General features: G+C 42.2%; 3 protein-coding genes across 6 annotated transcripts; all 3 read right to left on the reverse strand.

Annotated features, from left to right (window-relative positions):
- Nucleotides 1-3,136: 3,136 nt before the first annotated feature.
- On the reverse strand, nt 3,137-13,943 carry LOC124062968 (extracellular matrix protein 2-like). Its single transcript, XM_046396124.1, has 7 exons — nt 13,692-13,943; nt 13,165-13,280; nt 11,291-11,423; nt 11,058-11,215; nt 10,711-10,850; nt 4,890-5,216; nt 3,137-3,754 (listed from the first exon to the last, which is right to left on the reverse strand). The coding sequence occupies exons 1-7, from the start codon at nt 13,744-13,746 to the stop codon at nt 3,577-3,579; spliced, it is 1,107 nt and encodes a 368-aa protein (XP_046252080.1). The 5' UTR covers nt 13,747-13,943; the 3' UTR covers nt 3,137-3,576.
- A 74-nt stretch (nt 13,944-14,017) lies between these two features.
- Nucleotides 14,018-16,541, reverse strand: LOC124062979 (mitotic apparatus protein p62-like). Of its 4 annotated transcripts, none has more exons than XM_046396145.1 (4): nt 15,461-16,541; nt 14,722-14,883; nt 14,436-14,590; nt 14,018-14,290 (listed from the first exon to the last, which is right to left on the reverse strand). In XM_046396145.1, exons 2-4 carry the CDS (start codon nt 14,846-14,848, stop codon nt 14,033-14,035), a joined length of 540 nt encoding a protein of 179 aa, XP_046252101.1. In that variant the 5' UTR covers nt 14,849-14,883; nt 15,461-16,541; the 3' UTR covers nt 14,018-14,032. The 4 variants fall into 4 exon arrangements, with proteins under 4 accessions (XP_046252101.1, XP_046252099.1, XP_046252100.1 ...); XM_046396143.1 differs by having other exon boundaries at nt 14,722-15,003; XM_046396144.1 differs by having other exon boundaries at nt 14,436-14,587; nt 14,722-15,065.
- Nucleotides 16,542-17,164: 623 nt separating this feature from the next.
- Nucleotides 17,165-24,840, reverse strand: tktb (transketolase b). Its single transcript, XM_046396097.1, has 14 exons — nt 24,575-24,840; nt 22,454-22,571; nt 22,232-22,345; nt 22,013-22,110; nt 21,062-21,253; nt 20,499-20,626; nt 20,215-20,411; nt 19,752-19,916; nt 19,301-19,457; nt 19,094-19,224; nt 18,912-18,995; nt 18,698-18,794; nt 18,487-18,606; nt 17,165-18,128 (listed from the first exon to the last, which is right to left on the reverse strand). Exons 1-14 carry the CDS (start codon nt 24,679-24,681, stop codon nt 17,956-17,958), a joined length of 1,881 nt encoding a protein of 626 aa, XP_046252053.1. The 5' UTR covers nt 24,682-24,840; the 3' UTR covers nt 17,165-17,955.
- Nucleotides 24,841-24,879: the final 39 nt, after the last annotated feature.

Consider the following 24,879-nt stretch of genomic DNA (forward strand, 5'->3'; position numbering starts at 1 on the left):
TTAAATTTTGCTTTGGCAGGATGAAGTGTTTTGCTCACTGACTCTCTGATTTCCTCTCTGTAGTGCCAGCACCCAGAGCAGAGGCAGCGAGTTTGGCAAGCCACACCATCTGGGAACTTTTCCCCGACCCTGTGCAAAGTCAGCCGCACACAGACGTTTGCACTCACTGACACATTGCGGACGCATTCAGCTCTGCTTCGGGGGCATCGAATCCTAATCATTTTCCTCATCGTCCGTGTTAATACAAGATATTTTTTGCTTAGTTACATGCATTTTCTTTCTGTCAAAGTGTTCTGTATTCAGGGGGGCGGAAAAGGCATGCAGACGAGATCAATGCCCTGCAGGAGTGTTGGCAGGGGATGGAGTTTTGATAAAGGCCTTTGCAGATAACATTCCTCCCTTCTCTGCTTCCTCTCTTTCAGTTTGTAAAGTCAGTCTTTCTTTCTGGTTCTCACTCTTTCTCTGTCTGCCCGTCTCTCTCTCTCTTTCCCTCTCTCTCCTGCTGTGGTTCAGTTGATTATGGTGTTGGTCTGTAGCTAGAGGGCTTGGCATCCAAATTAAACTCTTTTTTGTCCTACGAGTGTTCAGCTAACGTGTCTCTAGAGATTAGCACACCCACTTGTTAGCTCTTGCGTAGGTGCTGCCATGCAGTGAGTGCGTGTGCGCCTTTGTACGCAGGAGAGAGAATGATATTGACCTAAGTGTTGTTTCTGTGTTTTGGGATTTGTAATCAGCCCAATAAAAATTTATTTCAGAGTCGTGAATGTTCTTGGCTATCAAGGATGTGCACACCAGGGCTAATGGCTGAGCGGTTAGTTCTACACACTGCCGTAAGCACATTCTTGTTTCCAAATAGCTGACCCTTAACACTGGAACCCAATCTCATGTCCTAGCAAAGGATCTGTCCTCTTCCTCCTTGCCTCGCTTTATCTGCCTGTGATGCCCATCTGTCTCAGAGAAAGAAATTCTTCAGCTGTCTTTCTCTGTGTGTGTACTGGTGCTTTTTATTTTATCAACCAGCACTCCCCCACTCCTCCAATAACAAACACAGGAAGCTGCTGTCGCCGGGTTGAACAGTCCGAGCATGGGAGAAGAAAAGCACTACGTTGCTGTATAGTCAACCTCTTACAAACAGACTCTGGCCTCTGCACATCTGTTGGGTGTGATGGGATGTCGGTTTAACAGTTTAGTCATGTCACATGCTTTTCTGATGGATGGCACTGAAGTGGCAAGCCTGTCAAATTTGAAAATAACCCATGTGACAAGCTGTGGAAGGGAGGTTTGAGGATTTAAGATCAAAGCTGGAGCATCCATCTGTGCAAAAGCACAAAACTGCAAAAAAAGAGGGCTGATGCAGTTTGGGTGTTTTTGTGTAAAGCCTCAGCTCTGCCTGTACGTGTAGGAACTGCAGTATAAATGCAACGGTGTAGTTTCTTAGACAGTAATGTGCTGTTTGTAAAATGACTGTACAATTATGGAGACTGCACCACATGCACAAGACTGAAAGCAGAAATCTAACATGTGATTACACGCCCAAACTGAGAGAGTGAAAAGTATAAATGTGTGTGAGCGTGTGTGTGTGTTCGTGTTCATATCACATATTCAGACGATGCATGTATTCTGTACTCGTGCTAACTTTGTCATCTGCTTGCCTCTTAATAACCCAGCTTCATTGTCTCTCTCGGCCTATCTCTCCCTCTCCCTCAGTCCTCCTCCCTCCTGCTCTTGTAATTCTAGCATCTGCAGGGGACCTTCTGTTCTTCATTTAGAGCTGCAGAAAGACCACTCGCTGTTGAAAACCTAAACCTGAAGCCAGCTAGTCAACACAGCAAGTGCACAGCTTGTAAATTATGACTTCACACGCTGAGCACAACTCAACATTTTATCATTTTAATTATATTCATTAGTATAAGTGATATATTTTTAAGTGTTTCTTTTATCTTTGTACCGGCAGATTAGCAAATTATAGAGATTACTTCAATGCTGAATTGTTTGCATTTGTCTCAGCTGTCATTAAATATTTAGTTTGTTGGGGGGGGTGTCAGTAAGACTGCAAGTACAGGTATCATGTTTGTTGCATAGGGATTTGTGTAAAGCACTGCCTACATGTCACAATCCCTTCATGTTCCTGAAGAGAGTTTTGTATAATAACACAGGATGAAAGGAATACAAGAAAAGAGAGTTGTTGTTTCGGAGAAAACAATAACAGAGAGCGCTGCAGGATTTGTGATTTTTTCCTCTGGCACTGTTATGCATTCATCAAGACTGTACCTAGAACACAAGGCTCTCGTTCACATCAGAGTTGCACAGAAGAGCACAAAGCATCTCAGAAGGGGCCCGAGATCATGGACTTAGACTGTACTGCACTGTGCAGGAGGAAGTGAGAGAGAAAAAGGCATAATGAGGGGGACGACCAGCAGGAGACGGACAGTGAGACACAGTAGTGGTGATAGATAGACAGGAAGACAGAATGAGAGAACATTTTCTGGGAAGTCACTTTATCATTAAGGTCACAGGTCACTAGAGGTCCAGTGGCTTATTTCCCAAAAGGGAAAATGACTCAGAACACAGAACTCTGCCTTTCTCGCGTCTCTGTTTTAAATTTCCTTTCCTCATTTTCTTCTGTAGCCAGGTCTTATTTTTTATTGGACTCAGCTAGACATGAACTGCCGCGCTTTTCTTCTTTCCCTTATCAGGTTACTTTTTAAGAACAATCGCTGTGTTGTCTTAAAAGCCACTTTGTCCCTTAACTCCACTCTGCGCCAACATGTTCCCTGCCTTCTTCCCTCCTGCTAGCACAAGTAATGGACTACGCCACTCCTCTCACGCACACACACTTGCATCTCAATCACTGCACACCATCCTACTGTGGCTGACGTCACCCTTACAACTCTGGAGGCCCTGACTGAGGGCCCCCCTCGCAGCCGGAGTGACTCTGTGTATTTTTGCTGAGCGGCTGGTGGTGGATGTTTATGTTGTAACTCATCTGGTGATAGGGAACCTGCCCGATGTTTATATTTCCTTAACTAATAGGCCCCATAGGTTCACACTCTGTCACCAGACATTTGAACCCCTGCACCCCCATACACACACACATGTCCAACCCCAGTATCCCTGTCACATCCAAACAGCCCCATTTTATTTGTACTTACCCTGACTAAAGACTCCTGCAAGACCCAGACTTAGATTACAGACATGGGTTAATCCAGTCCAGTCTTCATTTTCTCCAAAGTATCACTTCAATACCTTAGACTTTAATTAGAAGACAGATTAAAACCAGTGTTTGCAGCAGATCTGGATTCCACTGCAATGTATCCTTATCCTTTTACACTTCCACAAGAATTTTTTATGATGATGAGTTCCATTACAGTGTAAATTACACATTTGCTTTACAAAGTAATGCATACAACAACAGTACAGTCATTTTCCTAATCAAAGACAAGGTGTGAAAGAAAAGCATGGGTTTTGACATGATAAAATGATAGTGTTGACCACCTAAGCTAACTACAAAAAGCTATTTCTCCATCAGGATGCACAAGCATATATTGTGAATATGTATCTGTCCCACTGTGTGGTCTACTGGTCATATGAGTGCTCCTGCTGTGGATACAGGACCAGTCCTTGAGCATCAACGAGACAGGAGAAAGCGTTTGGTGGAATCCTCTCCACCTCCAGCAAGTTATTTTCCAAGTGGACTGTAGCCAGGGTGGAGCCAGAATTGCGAGGGTGGCACACCCCCCACTGCCTCACCATCCTGCAACCACAAAATGCACAAACACTAACATTTAGGCATACAACAAGTGAATTCTGTACCTGAATTCTGCACCTTTGGTCACCCACTGACCTTTTCACCACCATGAGATTCACAATAGCTTTTGGATGGCATTCACTTTAGTTTGTACATTCAAGTTCCCCTCAGGATGAATTGTAATAACCTTGATGGTGCCTTGACTTTCCCTCTAGCATCATCATCACATCAAAAATTTTATTTCTCCAATGCTTTGGTTAATGACCAAACATCTGCTAAACTAATGATGTGGGGTACTTTGATAGCCTAGTGGTTAAGACACATGCCAAATAACCACAATGTCCATGTTTTAATTATGACTGGGGACATTTCTTGCATGCAATACCCCTCCTCCTTCCCATATTTCCTGTCTCTACAGTGTCAACTATCAAAGAAGAGCGCAAATTAAAGAATGAAAAACAATATTAGTTACATTGTCATCACTCACCAATGTAGTTTGTGCTTTGCGTTAATTACCAAATATTAGCATACTAACATGTCACACCATGATAGGAAAAAAATGTTCCTGCTAAACATCAGCATGTTAGCATTGTAATTATGAGCATGTCAGCAAACATTAGGTTTTAGCTGAAGGTATGGCTGGCCTAAATACAGCCTCCCAGAGCTGCCTGGTGCAGTTGTAGACGCTCAGGCCCAATCGTCTAACCTTTCTCTACAGTAATGTCTTGACTGACTTTTGCTAAATGTTTTGTTTGACGTACATTCATCAGTTTTGGCTGCTGACAGCGATAAAAAAACAAAAACACAAAGAAAAGATCATGTAAATCGTATGATGTTACTGTGTAAGACAAAAGGGGGCCAAGTGTGTGGTATAGCTGACAGTAATGAGAACAGACATTGTCTTCATCTTCATGCTGATCAAGACTGCTGTTGAAAATGTTGGTTTGAATAAATTTATTTCCATAAGACACTAAATGTGCCATAATATCATTCTTTGCAACTTCGCCAAGCTCCCTAGAGTATGGAGCTGCACTAGCAGAGCTAATAGTACTAGGATTGGACTGGGTAATTAGGTAGCAGGAATGCATTCAGTTACTTTCAAAGACTGTTAAAAATGACTTTATGGACAGTGTGGTTCTACCTGATCTGGTTGTTATCCAGCCTCAGCACCTGGAGGTTCTTAAACTGTCGAACGCAGCGAGGAACATCCCTCAGACGATTGTTGTTCAACAGGAGCTCACCCAGTGAGCGGTACGTTCCAACAAAAGAGACTCTATCGATACCTTCATTGCTTAAAAGATTGTGGGATAGCTGGAGGGACTGTAGGCCAGGCCGCAGGTGACGGAACGTGAAGGCTGGAACGTGACTGATGTTGTTGTGCTGGAGGGTCAGTTTACGGAGATGACGAGGCAGATTCATTGGGACAAAGGTGAACTGGTTGTAGGACAGGTCCAAGGCTTCTAGAGACCTGAGAGGAAAACATTCAGAGCAATCCTGAATCTCAGTCAAGTATCTACAATAAGAAAAAATTTTTTTAGGATGCTTTCAGCAATTCTAGTGGCATTGTAGGTCTGTTGGATAGTTGATCGGTCCACAAATTTGGTCCAGACTAAAATATCCCAACAGCTATTTGATGGAGTGCCTCGACAGACACGGTCCTCAGAGGATAAATCCTACTGACTTCGGTGATCCCCTGACTTTTCATGAGCAGAACAAATGATGTTGCCATCGGCCTCAGCTCTATCTCGTGTTCAGTGTTAAGTAAGTGATAACTAAGATTACCCCTAAATATAATAATGGATTCCCATTTCCTTTCTGTTTCAAAGGCTATTCACTGCAGATCTCATGTTTTATAGTCAGTGAATTCTTGCACGGCGCTGCTGGGGAGGCAGGGAGTCAGGAGTGCAGAGTGGGAGGCAAGGCTGCGGGGGAATCATAGAGAGCAGCGGGGGAGAAAATAATGGGGCCTCAGGGGTACAATGTACGAGAGCATGGCAGACTAAGGGGGGCTTTGTGGCTGATTGGTGGATAAGGGGTATGAAAATGTTTGGTTTGCTGGAAAGAGAATGAAAGGCCACAGAGAGTGGCCCAGATTTAGGTGATCTGAGGCAAAGATGTAGTAGAGGGGTTCTGTGTTTTTCTTGAAAGATTCCAAACAGCTGTTGTGAGTTTACAGCACAGCTCACAGCAGGAGAAGAACCTCATTTCCTGTTCTTCCGCCATTCATAGACCACAGTGAACAGCCAATGGGCCCAGAACACCCTAATGTGACTAGCCAATGACCACACAGTGAGGTGAAATGGAAACCAATGGGGAGAGCAAGACTGAAGGTTTATGAATGCACAAGACGCTTGGACTGGCATCTGTTTGACTGATGTTCAGTGCCTCAGCATTTCTGTTGCTCGTAAAGGTGACTTACAGTAAAGCCTCTGCATTAATTCTCCTTTCTTGAACTTTCTAGCTCCCAGGTTACATTAATCATTTGCCTTTTTCTGGGGTTGGGGTCAGGGTTTGTATGAAATAGATGATGTGTAACAATGAGATGGGGGTTAAAATCCACAAATCAATCAAAATGTTGGCATGTTAAGAAATTTTTGATCATTTGTAAGTATTGCAGGAAAGGCCATGGTTAGCAAGGGTCCTTCCTCCATCAGAGTGGTCCACTACAGACTTCAAGATGCCCAATATTGGTTACATGTCTCACTGCTTAACAGATGCATTAATAAAATAAAATATAAAATATTAATATCATTAATAACACACAAGCTGACACTCACACAACACACAGCAGGCAACCTGTACGTATTGTGGCAGATTTGGGCTGCTCTGAAAAACATTCAAATATGTTTCACTGTTTCACAGGACCAGCTCAGACCAGTTGTTTGCTGCTGATTTGTATTCTAAATCTTTGCCAGGAAGCTCAGCAGCAGTCTGCTGCTGCTTAGAGCTCCACATGGTATTAATGAGGGAAGGGACACACAGTCCTCTCTTCTCACAGTCCTCCACCTTATACACTCACACTCACTGGCACCTACACACATACCCACACACGCTAACACAATTCCTGTGTACATGCAACATGATGTGGCAAAGAAACGCTATCACACACACACACACACAGACAAATGAACATGCCAGTAGACACAAATATACAAACGTATGCATGCGTACAATTTTGAAAATGCAGATTCATAGACACTATACATGAACAAATAGGCACACACATGCACCCTCTTCCCAACATTGATTTATTACTTAATTTTTAAGGCATTCATAGAGAGGCACACAGAACTTTATCAAACTAAATGTGTTTGCGTGCACAAATGTGTTTTTGAACAAAGCAAGCCCAGGAGTAATCAAGCCTGATTTTTCCTGCTCATCCTCGGGGTGGTGGGTTCTAATGAGAACCAGCACACTGAAGGGTTTGTCTTGCTCCCTTAAATACAAACACAGATACAGAAGCACTGAGCCCACCATGCCAGCGCTGCTCAAACTGGATCACACACTTTGACAACCTAACCAGGATAAATAATGTAGCCAGGAAGAGTGGCTACAAGCAGGCTAGACAGAAACTGAACTGAAACTGAATGATGACTGGGTGGCTCCAAGATGTTTGCTCACCTACATTACAAAATTATGGTGCAGGCTTCTGTGTGCACTGAAATTCATAAAGTTGATATAATTTAGGCCATTTGTCACATCTGTTGAAAGCAGACCGAAACATGCATTTGGATTCATTTAAACACAGAATATGACTTTAATAATGCACTGCAGTGGTGCATACAGTAGTAAATATGGTTCAGTCGCTGTGTATTTGTATGCATATCTAGTAGCCTGTGCATACTTTTCAGGCTCCCATTCTATATGTTTTTTAACCAAAAATATTTAAATGAAATCCAAAGTTCACTTAATTAAAGATTAACATTTGTATTACACGTCAGCATAGGCCATGTGTTTTCGTGTGGGAGTGTGCGCCTGTGCGCTTGTTTTAGCATTTATGCAAGCTTATTACGAAACCAATTTGTGTTGGTTTGAAGATGAAAGAGCTTTCCTCACAAGTCCCATCAGGCTTGGACACATCACAGCGTAACAAGACAGAAGACAGACACATCAGTTGTGTGCCAATCACTGAACCTGTGGCCTGCAGACAGTACAAGCCTGCAGTGAGGATAAATCGACACAGAGATGCTCTACCACAACAGCCTCTCTGTCAAAAAGATGCAATTAAATAAAACTAAATGAACAAAAATGTCTATATTCTGTGTCCACAAAATAAAATAAGACACTACTTGTATGTCACTTAATTAATACTCCCAGTTTGTGGTTTTTCTGGATTATCTTTAAGCTGATGACACATTTACAAGTTTGTTATTTTAAGCTGCAGCAGCATTAGGTCATTTAAGCAGAAAGTACAGCTTACCATTATTTTCCCAATAAAAATGTTTGACGGCTGGAAATAAAAAATACAATTGAAAACACATTACCCATTAAATATTATTATCTTGGACTTTTGGAATGAGTGATGTTTATGATAGCTTTAATGTGGAGGTAATTTAAAACATTTTGTGTCAGTAAACTAAAATCAAGTCAGTTGGCCGGCGGCAGTGATGTGATCCCTGTTTTTTCGGACTGGGGAAAGAGAAGATGTGGAGGCATTTTAAGACTTTTACTGGATGTGACAGGTTCATCAAGAGCCGGGAGAAGACAGCAATCAGGCATGCGTGTGTGTGTGTGTGTGTGTGTGTGTGTGTGTCCATTTTTACATGTGCATCAGTGTGTTTCTAGATGAAAGCTGCAAGTTGAGCCCCTGAGGAGAGATGTTTTTTAGAACGGAAATATTATCAGCAAAAAGTATCAGAAGTATTCATTATTCAGAAAATGTCAGTTGTCATTATCACCATATGTTGGTTTACATTATTACATTAACATTATTAACATTATCACTAATGCTTTAATGTATAAGCGGTATTTATTACAAGTACTTGATTCATCACTGATATTGAATCATATTTTAACTTTTATATTTGTTCAGAGTGTACCTCGCCTCTCGCCCATTGTGAGCTGGGATAGGCTCCATCCCCAACTTTTACTGTAACAAAGTAACTAAGTTAAAGTGGAGTTAAAATTACGGTAATTCTCTCTGAAATGTAGTAAAGTCAAATACCATGCAATGGCAATACTCTACAAGAACGTAAAACTACACTGAGGCACATTACTTGACTACTATAATTAATCTCCACCACCACTTCATTAAGTATATGCAGTGCTTACATGACATCTACCCACTGGCAGTAATCAAAAACGTACCCAGAGGAACACAAACTTGAGACAAATCTGGGATAAGTTGTTTAAAAAACACACAGCACTCACCGTGCATTGCATGTATTGACAAGGTGGATAATGAGGTGAGATACTGGCAGGCGGCCTGGTCTGCATGAGGCAGACCCCGTGTCCAAACTGCTCTCCCCAGCTTCCTGTAAAGTCTTCAGTAGCCTGCAATCACTGAACTCCAGCAAGAGGCAACAATAACACTGACTCCATGACATGGAACAGAGGTCCTCCACTAACCAGAACCAGCACGCTGCAGTTTATTTTATCATTAAGCAATTTACTTTTCATTAAGTCTTTCCATTTTTTTCAGTCCCTCTGCGTCTATTTCTCTCCACACTTCTACGGAATGAATACATTTCTCCACGGCCAGAAATTTGTAATTCTGCTTCTAAAAGCACTTCAATGTGGATTTACTTATATTAAAAGTCTGCTACAGGAACAAGTCTTGTTTTGTGTCACTCAGGTCTCACTAATGACCTTTGCCCTTTAAAGTATCACCTCCTGCTGTGTTGGAGGAGTTCAGGTCCAGCTGAATTTGTTAACACTCTGTTGTCTTAGTGTTTCAGAAAGAAGCTAATTACCAGCTACTAATCCTGCTGTGCCAATGGGAAGACTGCTGCTCTTTCCACTTACGTGGTCAAATGTCAGATGTCAAATGAAGGCCCGGAGAGTGGCTTAGCTGAATTTTCTCCGTTTTAGCTTCACAAAAACTCTTCCTTCACGTCACTCTCTCTCCTTGGACAAGGTTTTATGTTTTACTAATTTCCATCTGTGATTATTAAGATAATTATAAGCCCTTCAGTCAAATTTCCCCTGAAAATCTTTTCATATTTTTTATGTTTTTATTTCATCTTGAATGTAATCATTGAGTCATGCAGTACAATCCAAAGTCTCTCCAATTTCACTTTCCAGTCTTTCTTTCTTCAGCATATTCTTTTCCTCAGTTTTCCCTGAAGCTCCCACTGTGGTTCACAAGGATCCCAGGGAGCAAAGAAAAAAACCCACTGGAATTCACTATATTTAAACAAAACACACACACACACACACACACACACACACACACACACACATCGAGATATACATGCACAAACACACCCATACTGGCACGCAGTTGCCCTCAAGCTCACATGCCTGCTCATTGAAGTACACAAGGTCAGCTGTCATAACTTTTTTGATATGTGCGCATGCATGTTATGTTTGTGTCTTGTGTCTATGTGTGTGAGGGAGAGGGAGAAAAGAAGAAGAAGAAGAGGAAGAGGAAGAGGAAGAAGACAAGACGAAGAATGTGTCTCTCTTTTTCTGAATCTGTTATAACTGCCACTGAAATCACAGATAAAGGATAAAGTGAGGGTTTACGTGCATTTCTGTGTGTGAATCTGTGTGTCATAACATCCATCGTCCTCTGATGTGAAAGTGTAGAAATCTTCAAAGCACCAGAATCATCAACTGAAAATTGCTTTAACATTAAAAATGAGCACAAAAAGTGCTGAGAATCCCAACACCAGTCTACCCTCTTGTGGCTGGCAGAAGAACTGCAGAATTTTTTTTTAAATTGATAACGATGGATGGATGGATGGATGGATGGATGGATGGATGGATGGATGGATGGATGGATGGATGGATGGACATACTTGAGATGGGTCCAGGCACCTGTAGAGATGCTTTGTTCATGCAGCCAGTTATGACTCAGGTCCAACACTCTCAAATGGACACAGCCCCTCAGTGCCTCCTCTGTTACCTCCTCAATCAGATTCCCCTTCATCTCTAGCTCCTACATGAAAGACACAAAAAGACAGGGGTGTCTAATTTGGGTCATCAAGATGGGATAGCTGTTGTCCTCGTGTTAGTGTCTTGCTTTCTGAGGCAACCCTGAGTGCAATTCTGAATCCCAGCTGGCTCCTTTAGCTGATCCTGATCCCTGAACATCTTAAGGAGGAAATTTTTCTCCACAGGATGAGGTGAAGTGATGGCAGCGCACCTGAAGAAACGGAGGAAGTCCAAGAGGGATGGTACGGAAGTGGTTGCTGTTCAACTGAAGGTCCAGAAGTCTCTCTAATGGCCTGAAGGCTAGAGGTGACACACTGGCCTCATGGAGAGTATTCTGCTCCAGCTCCAGACTCAACAGGTTCATCAAACCTAGAAGAGAACACTCAACACTATCATTATCATTTTAATATTAATCTCTCCCACGTACACAAGAACAAGTCCTACCTTTGAAACAGTGAGGGGTGAGTGTACTGAGCTTGTTGTTGTTTATTTTGAGGACCTCCAGAGATGGCGGCAGCACTGGGATCCTGGTAAGCTGGTTTCCATCTAGGTTCAGCTTCTTCAGAAAGATCAAGTTCTGCATGACACACAGCAAAAGAGAAGGGGTGAACAGGCCAGGAAGATTAAAACACACAAAAATGGATACTGGTCTCAAAATCCACAATTTTCCATCTCGACTTGCCAAGCAGAACACAATCACAGAGTTCACCAGAAATACACCAAATGAGAGAATGACAAATCTGTGCATCTCTTCCATGTCATCTATCATGTCGTATTTATAGTAAAGCCACTCTGTGTGGCTCCTCAGTGAAAACGCTGCTGTGGTTGATGTGTGTCAAGGGAGAGCAGTGGACTGAATCTTTTGCAGTATCCCTGCAGCCAGTCCATCAGTCCTCTGTCATTACTGGGATGTGAGGAGAAAATGGAGAAAAATCTTCCTCTAAAAATAATTTCTTTTTATTCTCCACATCATTGGCTGCAGCTGTTTTCCAATAGCTCTGTCCAACCAATACTGTGAGAGTATGCTGATGGTTGTGTGTAATGATTGGTCAGAGTGTGGTAGGCTGCCTCGGTGTGGTCAGGATCTGTGTTTGGCCTGTGGTCATTTAGAGGTTAGACCAGAGGTTATTCTTAGAAAAGATTAGTTAATGTAATTTTCAGTGCTCTTTTATTACTGTAATGATACAGGATGCAGCCTACTTTTTATTGTAATTAGATGCAAAGTGACTTATAAAACTGGCTTGTAACTCACAAGCTCCCTCATTCACACAGCAGGCTGCAGATTCTCCACAAGAGGAGGCTTTCTGGGTCAATATCAGACCAACTCTACTCATGCTAACCTACGCCACCCTTAGGAAAAGGAGAAATAATAGTTGCACTTAAGATCTGCAGGTGTAGACATGTCAGTGTTGCATTTTACTGGCCAATAAGCTAATATCAGCTTTAATTATAACATCAGTACCACTAACAAACAGCAAGACTTATTACAACGTTGCTGTTTTTTTTGTACTTCTATTCGGCTTGTGTTTTCTGTGTATTAATTTTTGTGTTACTCTAACCTCCAGTGGAGATTTAACAATCAATTAAATACTCAAAATAGAAATACAAATCAGATAAAAGTTCTCAAACCTCTAAATCTTTGTAAGTTAACTGATTTTTAATACCACTATATTAAAAATATATATCACAGAATATCTGGTTCAAATATGTTGTTTTTTCTCATTTGGACAAATTAAATCTGGTTATGGTTTTCTCCTTCTCTCTTCACAAAGACACAAAATACACTTATGTCAACATTACATTTAGCAAATTTAACATATAAAACACACACACACACACACAGTCGTGTTTCCATCACTTTTGGGGACATCACACAGACTTTACTTCCTGGAGGCTTAACCACCACCTAACCATAACAATAAACATTACTTGCCTAATCCTAACCCTTACCCTAAATTTAACCTAACCTAACCTAACCTCAACCTAACCATAAAGCAAGTCTTCACCCCAATATGAAAAGCAACAAAAACAAGAAGAGTTACAGCTCTACTACTTGTTGCCTGTGGGCGGAGCAGGCTAGACTGGTACTTCAGGTCAGGAACTTAGCTCTGCAGCAGCAGCTATGCAGCAGCTCTGCAGTTATATGAAAAGACCATATGTGATATGTTATGTTCCCTTACATTAAACATAGAGAATGCAGCTTTATAGGTAGGATGTACTTGCAAATGAGTAGCCGACTCACTGAGCCACTGAGACTGACAGTGAAGATGTGGACAGCTGTGTTGGTTTGGGGACTGATATCGAGCGGAATCACTCACAGTCAGGGAGCTTTGATTGAACGACTCATCATCCAGTTCATTCTGGCTCAGATCCAGTGTGTCCAGGTTCGGTATACCATAGAAATCCTGTGCAGCGATGACTCTGATGTTGTTCTCTTTAAAGATAAATCACATGATATTACACACGATACAGGCTTGTAGAGCCACTTGACATGAGCCTGACAAGGGATTTTACTTGAACAGAACTTGACTCACACTTGTGTCATGTTGACATGTTGGTGCTGGAAATTTTAACGTATAATGATATAATCAGTAAATGAACTTTTTGATTTCAGTTTTCAGATTCACTCTCATGATCTTTTTTGCAAAATGCAGTAAGACAAATGACTGCAACAGCAAATCTCGAATGAACCTAAACGATAAAATAAATGAACTGATTTAAAAATAATCCAGTTCATATGTAATCTGTATCACAGCTCTCTTACTTCGAGTCCACTTTTAATCTGTGACATCCCACTAAGCATGTATGATGAACCTACCAGCACAGCATACAAATTCACACAAACCTGCCATGTCCAAGTTTGTGGCCTTCAGGTTGTGGATGACTGGCAGGTGAGTCATGCCGATGCCCCTGCAGCTGATTTCCCTGTCAGCAGTCTGACACGCGCTGAGAGGAGACTCTGTAAAGTTCAGGTGTGTTTCTGTATGATTGCTGGGAGGCTCAGTTGCCTCCTCTTCTTCTTCCTCCTCCTCCTCCTCCTCTTCTTCTTCCTCCTCCTCTTCCTCCTCTTCCTCCTCCTCTTCTTCTTCCTCCTCCTGACACAGAAAATTCCAAAATATTACAGGAGAGAAAGTTGCTTCATTAATTCAGCTCAGTGATTTAATGAACTCAAGCAAAGCAGTTGCCTTATTTGTACAAAACATTTAACATTTTAACCTCCTCCTCTTCCTCCTCTTCATCATCGTCGTCATCATCGTCGTCTTCATCCTCATCCTCATCCTCATCCTCATCATCATCTTCTTCTTCCTCCTCTTCTTGTGCTTTCCTTTGATCCATCAGCCGGTGCTTCTCAGCATGAAGCTCCTTGAGTACAGTCATGAGAGCGCTGGTCTCCTCTCCCTTTCCACGCTTCCCCCAGCCCATTAAGGGCCGCCCCAATCCTGCCTGCAATAACCAGCAGAAAATTATTGACATGAGTCACTAAAGTTAATTTTAAAACAATTGTCCTATTGAAAAATAAAATGTGCAGCTTTTATTTCCTTCATTTATAAATTTCAATTTCTGTGTTCACACTGCAGAATGATCATACTATTCTATACGCATTGGCCTCCACTGTAGCTGCATGTTTCCTCTTCCCCCAGGCACCTCTCCTTCTTCTACTGGCCTCCTGCTTCCTGAAATCAGCTCCTTGATGCTCCCTTTTCTCCTCTGCCTCCTCATGGAGACATTCATCCTCACATTCTTCTTCACCAATCATAAAGCAGAGCCAAAAAGAAGTTAGAGACCGAAAGAAATCTTAAAAAATATGCAAAATCAATTATTTAATGGATTATGCAATTAATATCGAGCAGACAGAAATAAAGAGATAATCTTACCAGCAGGGACGGATGCAGTTGAAATATGTGTATCTAACAAGGTCAGTCCTGTATCATTTCCTGAAGGACGAATGCCTGCTGTATCTAATTCAGGTGCCTCAGATGAGGTTTCCAAGAGTGCATCCATTTCCTGCAAAGTGTTTAGGCTTCGTCCTGATGAAACTGTGCCACAGAGACAGATGAAGACGATACATGTCATTTGCATCTGCATGGTTAGAAGTTCCGTCAGTTTAAGCTGGTCCAGTTGGAGAGAGATGTCCAAAAATATTTAGATCTTCAGGGCTGGAGTGAGGATGCAGTAAATCCACAGAAATTGCATATGGTTATGCCAAAGGGAAGCAACTCTGTGAGAAGCGGTCAGAATGTGAGAATATAAATCTCTCTTAAAACCCCAGACCTTGAGACTACAAACACTTCTACTGAAAGCTGTGGTGCAGTACTAAATCACAACGCACATGCCCCCAACTCAGAGTCAGTGCTGAAATGAAGAAAGAGCAAGAGGGTGGGAAGGAATATCTACGAGGCAGAGTTAAAAAAAATTTAAAAAAATAAAAAAAATAAACTCTCACACTGTTAATAAAGGCCCTCATTCGTCCTACCATGAAATACACAAACCCGCCCTGCTCCTCCTTGTCTCCTCACCCTGTCTGCTAACTTTAGGTGGACAGCAGATATTTGTGGAAGACATGAGAGACAGACGAGGAGCAAAAGAAACTGGAACACATCAAGTTTCATACACCTGTGACAGATTCCTGTTGGACATTATCATGCGGAGTTGACAAATGGATTTGAGATCCACTGTTGGTTTCGTGCTTTGAATCACACAGATCTTGGACTTCTTCCAGTGAGAGACTGAGGTGGTAGACAGTTCAGATCGGAGACAACCTTGTTTGGCCGAGCTCCACCAGCATCTATGTATCAAAACAAACACGTCTGAGAAATGAACAATGAGCCCGTCTTTACATTTTGTACATACATACCATCTGTATACACTGTGATGCTTACACATGTACTCTGGCGTGTGTGAGCTGCACACTCACCGCTAAACCAAGCAGGTGCCTCTGGCTGAGTGTTGAGCCAAACTGGGATTTTCACTGTGGGGTGAAACCTGCTGACAGACCCCTCTCTATTTGCTCAAAAACCACACACACAGTATGTCTGTCAAAATGTGTGTGCATGTTGTCATGTACCAGACAACAGCTGCTGTGATTAACAAATTCTATCGAAATGATCATTTCTGATCACATCAACCACGTCAAACTGGTGTTAATAATAAATGTGTTCATTACAATAAGTTTGTTTTTCTGAAACTCAGTGGATGAGACAGAAAAACAAGTAGAATCCAGACATATTCCAAATGGCACACTGGAAAACTTAACACTCAACAGTGAAACACTCTGGTGCTGATGTGTTCTTCCAACATAAACAGTGATGTGTCCAAAGCCCATTCAACCTGCAGTAATCCACTGACCACATTCAATCCCTTCCTTAACCTCAGTCCACACCCTGGATTAATAATTTCCACTGCAGAAAATGTTGCAAGCGCCTAGGATTTATCCAACATAAATATTCCAGTACCTGGTTTAGGACACAAACACTTTTACCCATTGTCCTTTCTCTGCCACCTTGGCACAATTTTGCTAGCCCATATTCTCAGTTAGAACAAAGGTGTCTTCCTTCCTGTCCCCTACCTGGACAAAGAACCCCGTCGCATTTCAAAAACAGCTCAGGTATGTCTTAAGGACCACAATAACAGCCTGCAGATCCTTCTGCAGGATGCAACAAAATGAGCCAAATCCACCCTCCCACCTGGTTGGGGCCTCCATATTTTCCATATTTCAGCAAAAGCCACATGTAGTCAACATTCAGTGAAGTAAAATAAAACTACACTTTTATAAAGTGGTTTGAGCTAAATGCTGAACTCAGCATGCTAACACTTGCTAATTAGTTTAAAAACATTAAGTAGCTACACCTGGGGATGGGTCTGTTCAGCAAACAGCTGGTCATGAACCAAATTGGAAGTGAAATTTAGACCTCATGACGGGACATTTCATTTTCACTTCACAAATGCAAGCACAACATTAGATACAAAGTCACAAGATTGAACCCTCTGTGCACAATGGAGATCAGTCCATCCATCCATTTTCTATAAATGGTTCCCATTTTATAGAGGTAAAGGAATAGTCAGAATAAATTGTTCATGGTTAAATGTACAAAATTTGATACCAAATCCTTCTAGTAGATGTTTCACTGTGTAAGTGAAAAGATGTGAGATGACCTGTTGGTTGTGTCAAAGGTCAGAGGGAACTGGTCTTCATCCTTTAGGAGCCATGAATGCCTGAACAAAAGTTGGCTGTAATCAATCCAATAGTTCAGATACTTCCGACAAAACCGTGAACTAACCGACACTCATAAAGCGAAAGAAAAAACAAGGACAAAGGGATTGGGTTAATTACTTTTAATTCAGCACATCACAGCTTCAAACAGGAGGAGACCAGTGACCTGGAAAGTAACTTCACATGATGCCTGTGTTGCCTCTAATAATCTGGGGAATGTTTAACGGTTCACAACAAAACAGGTTTAAGTCTGTCACACTGGGTCCAAAAAGAAAAAACAAACAAACAAAAAAAAAAACAACAAAACAGTTCTGTACTGCATTGAAGTGCTAAAAATTGGGACTGAACACAACTGAAAGTGATGTAGTACATGAGATTTATGAAAACAGTAACAGCACTTTTTAGAAAAAAGAGGCATGAACGTCAGCGAAGTGAGAAGATGTGGGCTATGGTTGTACAGAATGTGAGTGTGATAAACGGGCAGTCACAATGTGCTGGCATCTGGACGAGATGCTGGTATGACAGGTCAACATACCGCATTTATGGTTTTCAGTGATGCTTTTGTCTGGGTCACTAGTAAGACACCATTATGAAAACATCAGGATACAAGACAGGAATGTTACAGAAGAACAGTATAAACCTTAGGGAGCAGGGGGCGCTAGAAGTAGCACACATGGGATTAACTATACGACAGGCCAGGACAATGCTGTACTCCTATTCCCAGCTCTCGCCATCAGTGATAATACAGGGTTAGTACACTACACTCCACTGAAAGCCACAAGATGGCAAAGTGAGCACAGATCACAGGTCTTCGTGTGATTGTACCAGGTAACTGCAGGTTGGGCAGAAGGTTGGTTGTGATGCAACAGAGCAGAGAGCAGGAGATCAGGTGTAGTCCTTAGTTTGCAAAGGTCTGACGCACAGCATTGGCAATGTGCTTGGCACTGATGCCGAAGATGTCCAGCAGCTCTTGGGGCTTTCCGCTGCGGGGAACACCGCTCACTGCCAGTCGGGTCACGACAATGCCGGGCTCCTGGGCCACTGCTGACAGAACTGCTTCACCGAGACCACCTGGACAGAGGAGACAGACCATCAGAGAGGTCAATGATGAATTGATAATGCTAATGATACCAGTGATTTTTTTTTTTTTTTTTTTTTTTTTTTTAAATTAGCACTTCAACATAGCTGGAACCAATTCGAAAAACTGAGATGACAGGATGATGCACTTTTATTGGACTCTGGTAGGGTGAGAAAAGCATCTGTACAAAACACGACTACTGAAAAAACACTTGTTAAAAGCTCAAACCAGTAACACATCATGTTTTGTAATTAAACTGAAAGTATTCTTTGGCAAGAATCAAAATCTGATGACTAAAACCTCTCTGGCACATGACTGAAGAACACTGCAATAGCACACTAGAGGACCTACCTTCCTTGTAGTGGTCCTCCACAGTGATGATCTGTCCTCCTGTGGCTCTGGCACTGGCCAAAATGGTAGCGGCATCCAGGGGCTTGATGGTGAATGGGTCAATAACACGGATGTTCTTCCCTGTAGGAATTCATAAGGAAATCCTCACTTGGGTGATGTTCATTATGAAATACAGTACCTATATATCCACTAGAGGGCAGTATGCACTTACCTTCACTGGCCAGCACATCAGCAGCAGCAAGGGCCTCATGCAGGGTAACACCAGCTCCAATCACAGTCACATGATCATTGTCAGACTGGCGCACCACCTGGTAAAGCACAGACATTTCATTTCTTTTTTGTTAACAGAGGCTAGTTGGTGCATATGAATTAGTGTGTGTGTGTGTGTGTGTGTGTGTGTGTGTGATCATGGTATTGATCATTACCTTGGCTACACCCACTTCAAACTTCTCATCTGGAGAGTAGAGGACTGCAGTGTCTGGTCTGCTGGTACGGATGAAACAGATACCCTGATAACATAAAACGACAAGTTAAAACAGCATTACTCCCCATCCCCATCATGAAAACAACTTATTGGACAAACTCTACCGCCATGTGGCCAACCGACCTTTGTGTTGGCTGCTAGCTCAACAGCTCTCTCGGTGGACACCGCATCGCTGGGGTAAAACACAGTGCATGTTGGGATAGCACGGAACATGGCCAAGTCCTCAAGGGCCATCTGGGAAGGACCATCCTCACCTAAAGGCACAGTAATCAGATCAGTCAGACGCCGGTCACACTCAACACTTCTCTATCGTAAACTAATGATGCTTACCAATGGAGATCCCGCAGTGGGACCCTACCAGGTTGACATTTGACTGGGAGATGGCACCCATACGGATCTGATCATAGGCTCTGGAGAAGAAGGCAGCAAACGTGCTGGCAAATGAAACCGTGCGGTCACGGGTGGCACAGCCAATGGCCACTCCTACCTGCAGCAGCAAGCAAAGACATGAGGAATATGGGTTAGTTTTTAGTTAAGTGTGGAGGCACACGTAACCTGATCACAAGTGACAAGCAGCAGCGAGAGGCTGGGATTACCATGCTTGGGAATGAATAGTAACAGATTAGACCAATTTGGAGCAGATTATGATAGTGAAGAGTGTAGAGTGAGCCAAGTTTATCCGTCTTTCTTAAGTTGGAGTTAATCGTTTTCACTTCTGCAACTTGACTGCAGATAAGGCTGCAGCATTTAAAATCCCTGTGAAGACTAAAATATTGTGTACCATGTTCTGTTCAGCAATGAAGCACTCGATGTAGCGTTCAGGGAAGGCTTTCTTGAAGGTCTCTGAGAAGGTGGAGTTTTTGGTGTCTCCATCAAGGGCCACCACTCTCTGGCTTGCCTGTCCCATCTTAGCCAGTGCCACACCATACGCACGCCTTGTTGCCATCTGGCAGGGAAGGAGGGAAAAGGGTGTAAATTAAGACAAATTAAAATACTTAATAGAACCAACTATTTTACATGTAGGTTGATAAGACTAGGTCAAAACCTAGTATATGGTCAGACAGTGTGTGGTCAGAAGTTTCTAATTTAAATTCTTAAAGTACTATGCACAACACAGCATATCACATGACACACTTAAATGCTTCAGTCAAAAACAGCAAGCATCTCCCACCGACTATTCATTAACCGTGAAGCGGCTTCTTAACTTTCACTACAAATGCTTCCGAGCGTTCCTTAAAATGTACCTTATCTCCCTTTTTGTATGCTGGAGGTGAAGGCAATGAGATGTAGCTGAGGTCTGCAGGGGCTGCGTCCTCTTTAGGGAGTTCAGGGCACAGGGTCTTGTTGGGAACCTGGATCTGAGCCTGTAGATCATTCAGGAGGTCATCGACCCTGTCCTTGGGGATTGGCTTTCCATGCCAGTTGTCAAGATCCTCAATATCTAAAAGACAAGGAATGGAAAGGTCTCAGTCATATGATATAATAAAATAATTCCATAAATATTCACCATATGAAAACCCACACTTACTTTTGAGTCCTTTGCCCTTCAGTGTCTTTGCAACAATGCAGGTGGGTTTGCCCTTGACCTGTTGAGCCTGCCAAAAAGCTTTGCACAGCTCCTCCACATCATGGCCATCCACAACATATGTGTTAAACCTACACAAACATGACTCAGTTTTAATAGCATACCACACATTGCAACAAATACCAAATGAAACATAGGAATGTTTTCAGCTCTGAACAAACAAGTTATGCATTAAACGTATTAACCAGCTGATGGGGAGCAGAGACAGAAAGGTCAATGGGTCAAAGAAGGGTGAAGAAAAGTCCAGAAAACATGTGATAAACTGATGTGCAAGAGGTGGCCAAGAAATTTCAACCTGAGAGGTTTCACTGACATATCAAGACAACATCAAAATCCATTTTTTTTTTTTTTTTAAATTGCTGAATACTGAATGCTGCTCATAAATATACACAAATGTGACAAAGGTTATATTTACATTTGATAGTGTATTAATAAGCACTGTAATACTGGGCCATCAAAATTGTACATAGGAAATGAGATAGAAGTGGAGAAGTTTTGGCACTGACCCAAAGGCTTCACACCGCTTGCGATAGGCGTCCATGTCGTGCTTCAGGGGCGCAGCCTCACTCTGGCCGAGCCGGTTGACATCTATGATAGCCACCAAGTTGTCCAGCTGGTAGTAGGAGGCAAAGGCCATGGCCTCCCATACTGAGCCCTCTGAACACTCTCCATCACCCATCAGGCAGTACACCCGGTAACTACAACATAATGTCAAAAAAAAGGGAGAATTTGAGTGTTGTTCTCCAAACAACGAACCACACAAAGTTGTTGGACTAGTCAACAGGAAAATAGAAAAGCAAGGACAGGATTGCAGAACTTTTGCTCAGTGAATGCACTTAAGAATATACTGCCAGCTTTGAGTAAACATTACATTTCATCTATCCAATAAAAGTCATTCCCATGACTGGTTATATATGGAGCAGAGCAGAGGAGAAATGTGAAATGAAGATAACTTTTTCCACTCCTTATTTAAGATTGTGACTAACAATGTATTTTACACACTTAAAATGAATCAGATTTCTATATGACGCTTAAAGTCCATGCATGGATGCAAACACCTTTTGGCCCGACTGCAAGCTCCAGTCAGAGAGTAATTGAACACAATTACAGCTACACCACTACAGACTTATCCATTAAAGAGATTATGTTGCATCAGGTGCCACACTGAAAGAAAGGTGTTCCCCGCCTGCCACTGAAGCATTACACTCTTTGTAAATTATGCTTATAAAACAAAACTGAGACAGTATTTACAACATTTTGCCCCAACACCCCCTAGTTGGAATATAGAGAACCCGTGACCTTAAGCAATTTATTTTAATACACTATAAAATAATGCTCTCCAGACTCGCAGGGAAACCATACAACCATGTTCCTGATGACCACCGCATTTTTCCAGTTGTAATTAATGCAAGTATTAGACTGTCTTAAAGAAACCACAGTTTGTCTATCAAACCAACCTGGATTTGTCAAAGTTTTTGCCAGTGTAGGCCATCCCACAGGCAGCCCCAAGACCCTGTCCCAGAGATCCTGTAGCCACATCAACAAAAGCGAGTTTCTGGTGTAGAGTAAAGAGAGTAAAAAGTTTTACTACATAGATAAAGTGATTCATACATCATATTCTTTCTGTTCTCCAGAAGACTTCAACACCAGAAAGGATCCCCGAGTTCTTGACTTACTGGTGTGGGGTGGCCCTCCAGGTCACAGTCAATCTTGCGAAGGTTAAGCAAATCAGACTCCTTCACAAAACCTGCCTCAGCCCAGGCCGCATACAGGACAGGTGCAGCATGGCCCTAGAGACACAGAGGGGGGAAATAATTTAATGACAATAGCGTGACCAAACATAATATGTGCTGACCAACTTAAAAATATTGACTTCTCATAAAGAAACGTATGGCAACCTTTGAAAGCACAAAGCGGTCATTGCACTGGTTGCGGGGGTCTTCCGTTTTATAGCGCATGGTGTGGAAGAAGAGCACAGACATGAGCTCCGCCGCACTGCAGCATGATGTGGGGTGGCTAAGGAGAGAAAAATGAAGACAGTTTGTCGATAACAGTTCACAGTAAAAGTTGTCATTATTGAGAAAAATCCACACACCATGCACATACATGCATGTGTTGCTACATTCAGGAATTCTTCCACTTTGCTTTAGTTTGACAATAAGATCCATTTGTGTAGCCAAGTCATTCCAGGAGATCTGGGTGGTCTCTTGGGATTAGGAATATCACTTTTCAATTGACTGTTAATGTGCAAAATGATGACACTATTACAACATTCTGGACTCCTTATCAAAACAATGCGCAGACTTGTGTAACTGTTAGTTGCTGCATAGTGGTTAGTCTATTGTAATTGACGTATTTAGAAATCTCACATTACTAAACAGCATCTCAACTTCCCTTCACGGGTTAAGTTCCAAACGGCACCATTTAAACCATGCTGGAAAGAGTTATCTCATTCGAACACACGTCATGGTCACTGTCACTTATTAGAATTAAAAAAAAAACAAAAAACAGTGCCTTGTTTACCCCTTGTCCTTTTGTTGAACAATAACCTGCTGAGAAATAAACTTGGGTAAATTCATGTAAGCCATAACAAAACAATCAGATACAGAAGAGTAATGTTCCATATCCGTCAAACAATGTGGAACAACCAGTGTTGAAATGTAGGGTGTAAAAAATAAAGACATCCTTTGTTAAGGGAGACACCATTATCAGATGTCTTATTGCCTGCACGTTGACAATATAATAGGACACCCATTTCATTGTTAGTTTGAATAAGGAAGTAACAAAACAGGTTTACCAACAAGCATTAAATTCCCGGAGTTAGCTGTTATCTCAAAATTAAAAATTACAGTGCTGGATTTCTTGCAAATATATGAAACCATGTGCTGGTAACTATGGCAAATGAAACGTGAGCTACCTGGCCAGGTGCAACATATAACATAGCATGAAAGTCTGCTCACTACATTTTGGTTCAGATTCTGGATGCAATCAAATAAAATGCAGGGCTAAAATAAAATGCAAAGTCAAAGTAAGATGAAACTGACCTCCCTACATAAATTTCACAGATAAGTGTGATGGTACATGTGACTACCAGCTAATTGGTCCTAAGTGAGAAGCATCCATAACGCATTATTTCAGGTTTCAACAGGCCTTTCTTATTCTTGCCATGTAAATTACAATGCAATGCTTTAGTCTGGAAGTGTACACACATGCACAGACCTAATAGTACACCTGACCGAACACGAGGTCACAAAAGCTATAAATTGGCACCCCTGTCAGAAGAAACTATTTCGGCCTGGATTTGCTTCAGCAAACGATGTAGTGACATTTCCCTACAGTGTAGAGGAAGCCCTCAGGTTGCCAAAAAGCTTCTGACGGTTAGGATGAAGCAATACCACAGGTGCCCTTTTGAACAGGCATTTTGTACGGTACTCAAACTCCACAACGCTTTTCGAAAAGCATTTCAGCTGGTGTGCATGCGTTTCTCTCTGGCATTTTAGGACGCAGCCGTAACTTCTGAGCGTCTGACCGACCACGAGATCCTACCCATCTCTTGGTCATGTGATTTCTCGTTAGCTAGTCGGTGCAGGCCGGTGCTAATGAGAACGATTCATCAAGCGACTTAGAAAGTAACTGAGTTGTGAGAAAGCATGATTACTCAGCACTGACTGTAGACAACCCAGCTATGGATACAGACGCTGCCTTTTGTTTTCACACACGTCAGCGTCTAAAAAACGCCCACAAATTGTAATCTTATGCTAGCCCTGGCGTGGACTTTAGAATCGGACAAACTTAGCGAGCAAAGCAACTTAGCTAAAACGTTTATGTAATGTGCATAATTACTTGCTAGCTGTGGCTACGTTTTCCGCGTGAAGATTATCTGCAGCACGTGCAACCGGGCCTCGCAGGTAAAACGTGCGTCAACTAACGTTACAGTAACTTTTCAACATACTGCGCACTTACTTTGAAGGTGTCCGTGTAACACTTAATAATACAGCTAACCTAACTTAATGACTTACCCGGAGTTGGAAGCGCATGTTGCCTTTATGGAGTGGATCCTGAGCTTATTAGCGGCGTCTTTCAGCCCCTGCAGCGTTTTTTCATCGGGTTTATGGTAGCTAGTCATGATTTCTGGATTGCTTGTTCAAACTCGCGCCGGCTTGAAAAGTCAATTCTGTTTGATTAAGTAACACGGCTGCTTGCAGGTGTCCTAAAGTCGATGCTGCGCCGAGCTGCTGCTAGCTGCCCGATGAAAGTACAACCGAGGAGGAGGAAGAGAGAGGAGGGCGATTTATGTCTCCTCTAACAGCCACTCCCATCCAAT

Source organism: Scatophagus argus, chromosome 8 (assembly GCF_020382885.2).
Source record: "Scatophagus argus isolate fScaArg1 chromosome 8, fScaArg1.pri, whole genome shotgun sequence".
In the NCBI taxonomy this organism is placed as follows: domain Eukaryota; kingdom Metazoa; phylum Chordata; class Actinopteri; family Scatophagidae; genus Scatophagus; species Scatophagus argus.

Coding starts and splice junctions, on each gene's coding strand:
- LOC124062968 (XM_046396124.1), bottom strand. CDS start 13,746: ATGACTCACCTGCCAGTCATCCACAACCTGAAGGCCACAAACTTGGAC. Junction 11,424..13,164: donor TCAATCAAAGCTCCCTGACT/GTGAGTGATTCC, acceptor TGTGTCATGCAG/AACTTGATCTTTCTGAAGAA. Junction 3,755..4,889: donor CTGGATAACAACCAGATCAG/GTAGAACCACAC, acceptor TTGTGGTTGCAG/GATGGTGAGGCAGTGGGGGG.
- LOC124062979 (XM_046396143.1), bottom strand. CDS start 14,932: ATGCAGATGCAAATGACATGTATCGTCTTCATCTGTCTCTGTGGCACA. Junction 14,591..14,721: donor AACTGCATCCGTCCCTGCTG/GTAAGATTATCT, acceptor TGATTGGTGAAG/AAGAATGTGAGGATGAATGT. Junction 14,291..14,435: donor AGGCCAATGCGTATAGAATA/GTATGATCATTC, acceptor TGGTTATTGCAG/GCAGGATTGGGGCGGCCCTT.
- tktb (XM_046396097.1), bottom strand. CDS start 24,681: ATGACTAGCTACCATAAACCCGATGAAAAAACGCTGCAGGGGCTGAAA. Junction 19,458..19,751: donor TCATTGCTGAACAGAACATG/GTACACAATATT, acceptor TTGCTGCTGCAG/GTAGGAGTGGCCATTGGCTG. Junction 19,225..19,300: donor CCACTGCGGGATCTCCATTG/GTAAGCATCATT, acceptor CTGTGCCTTTAG/GTGAGGATGGTCCTTCCCAG.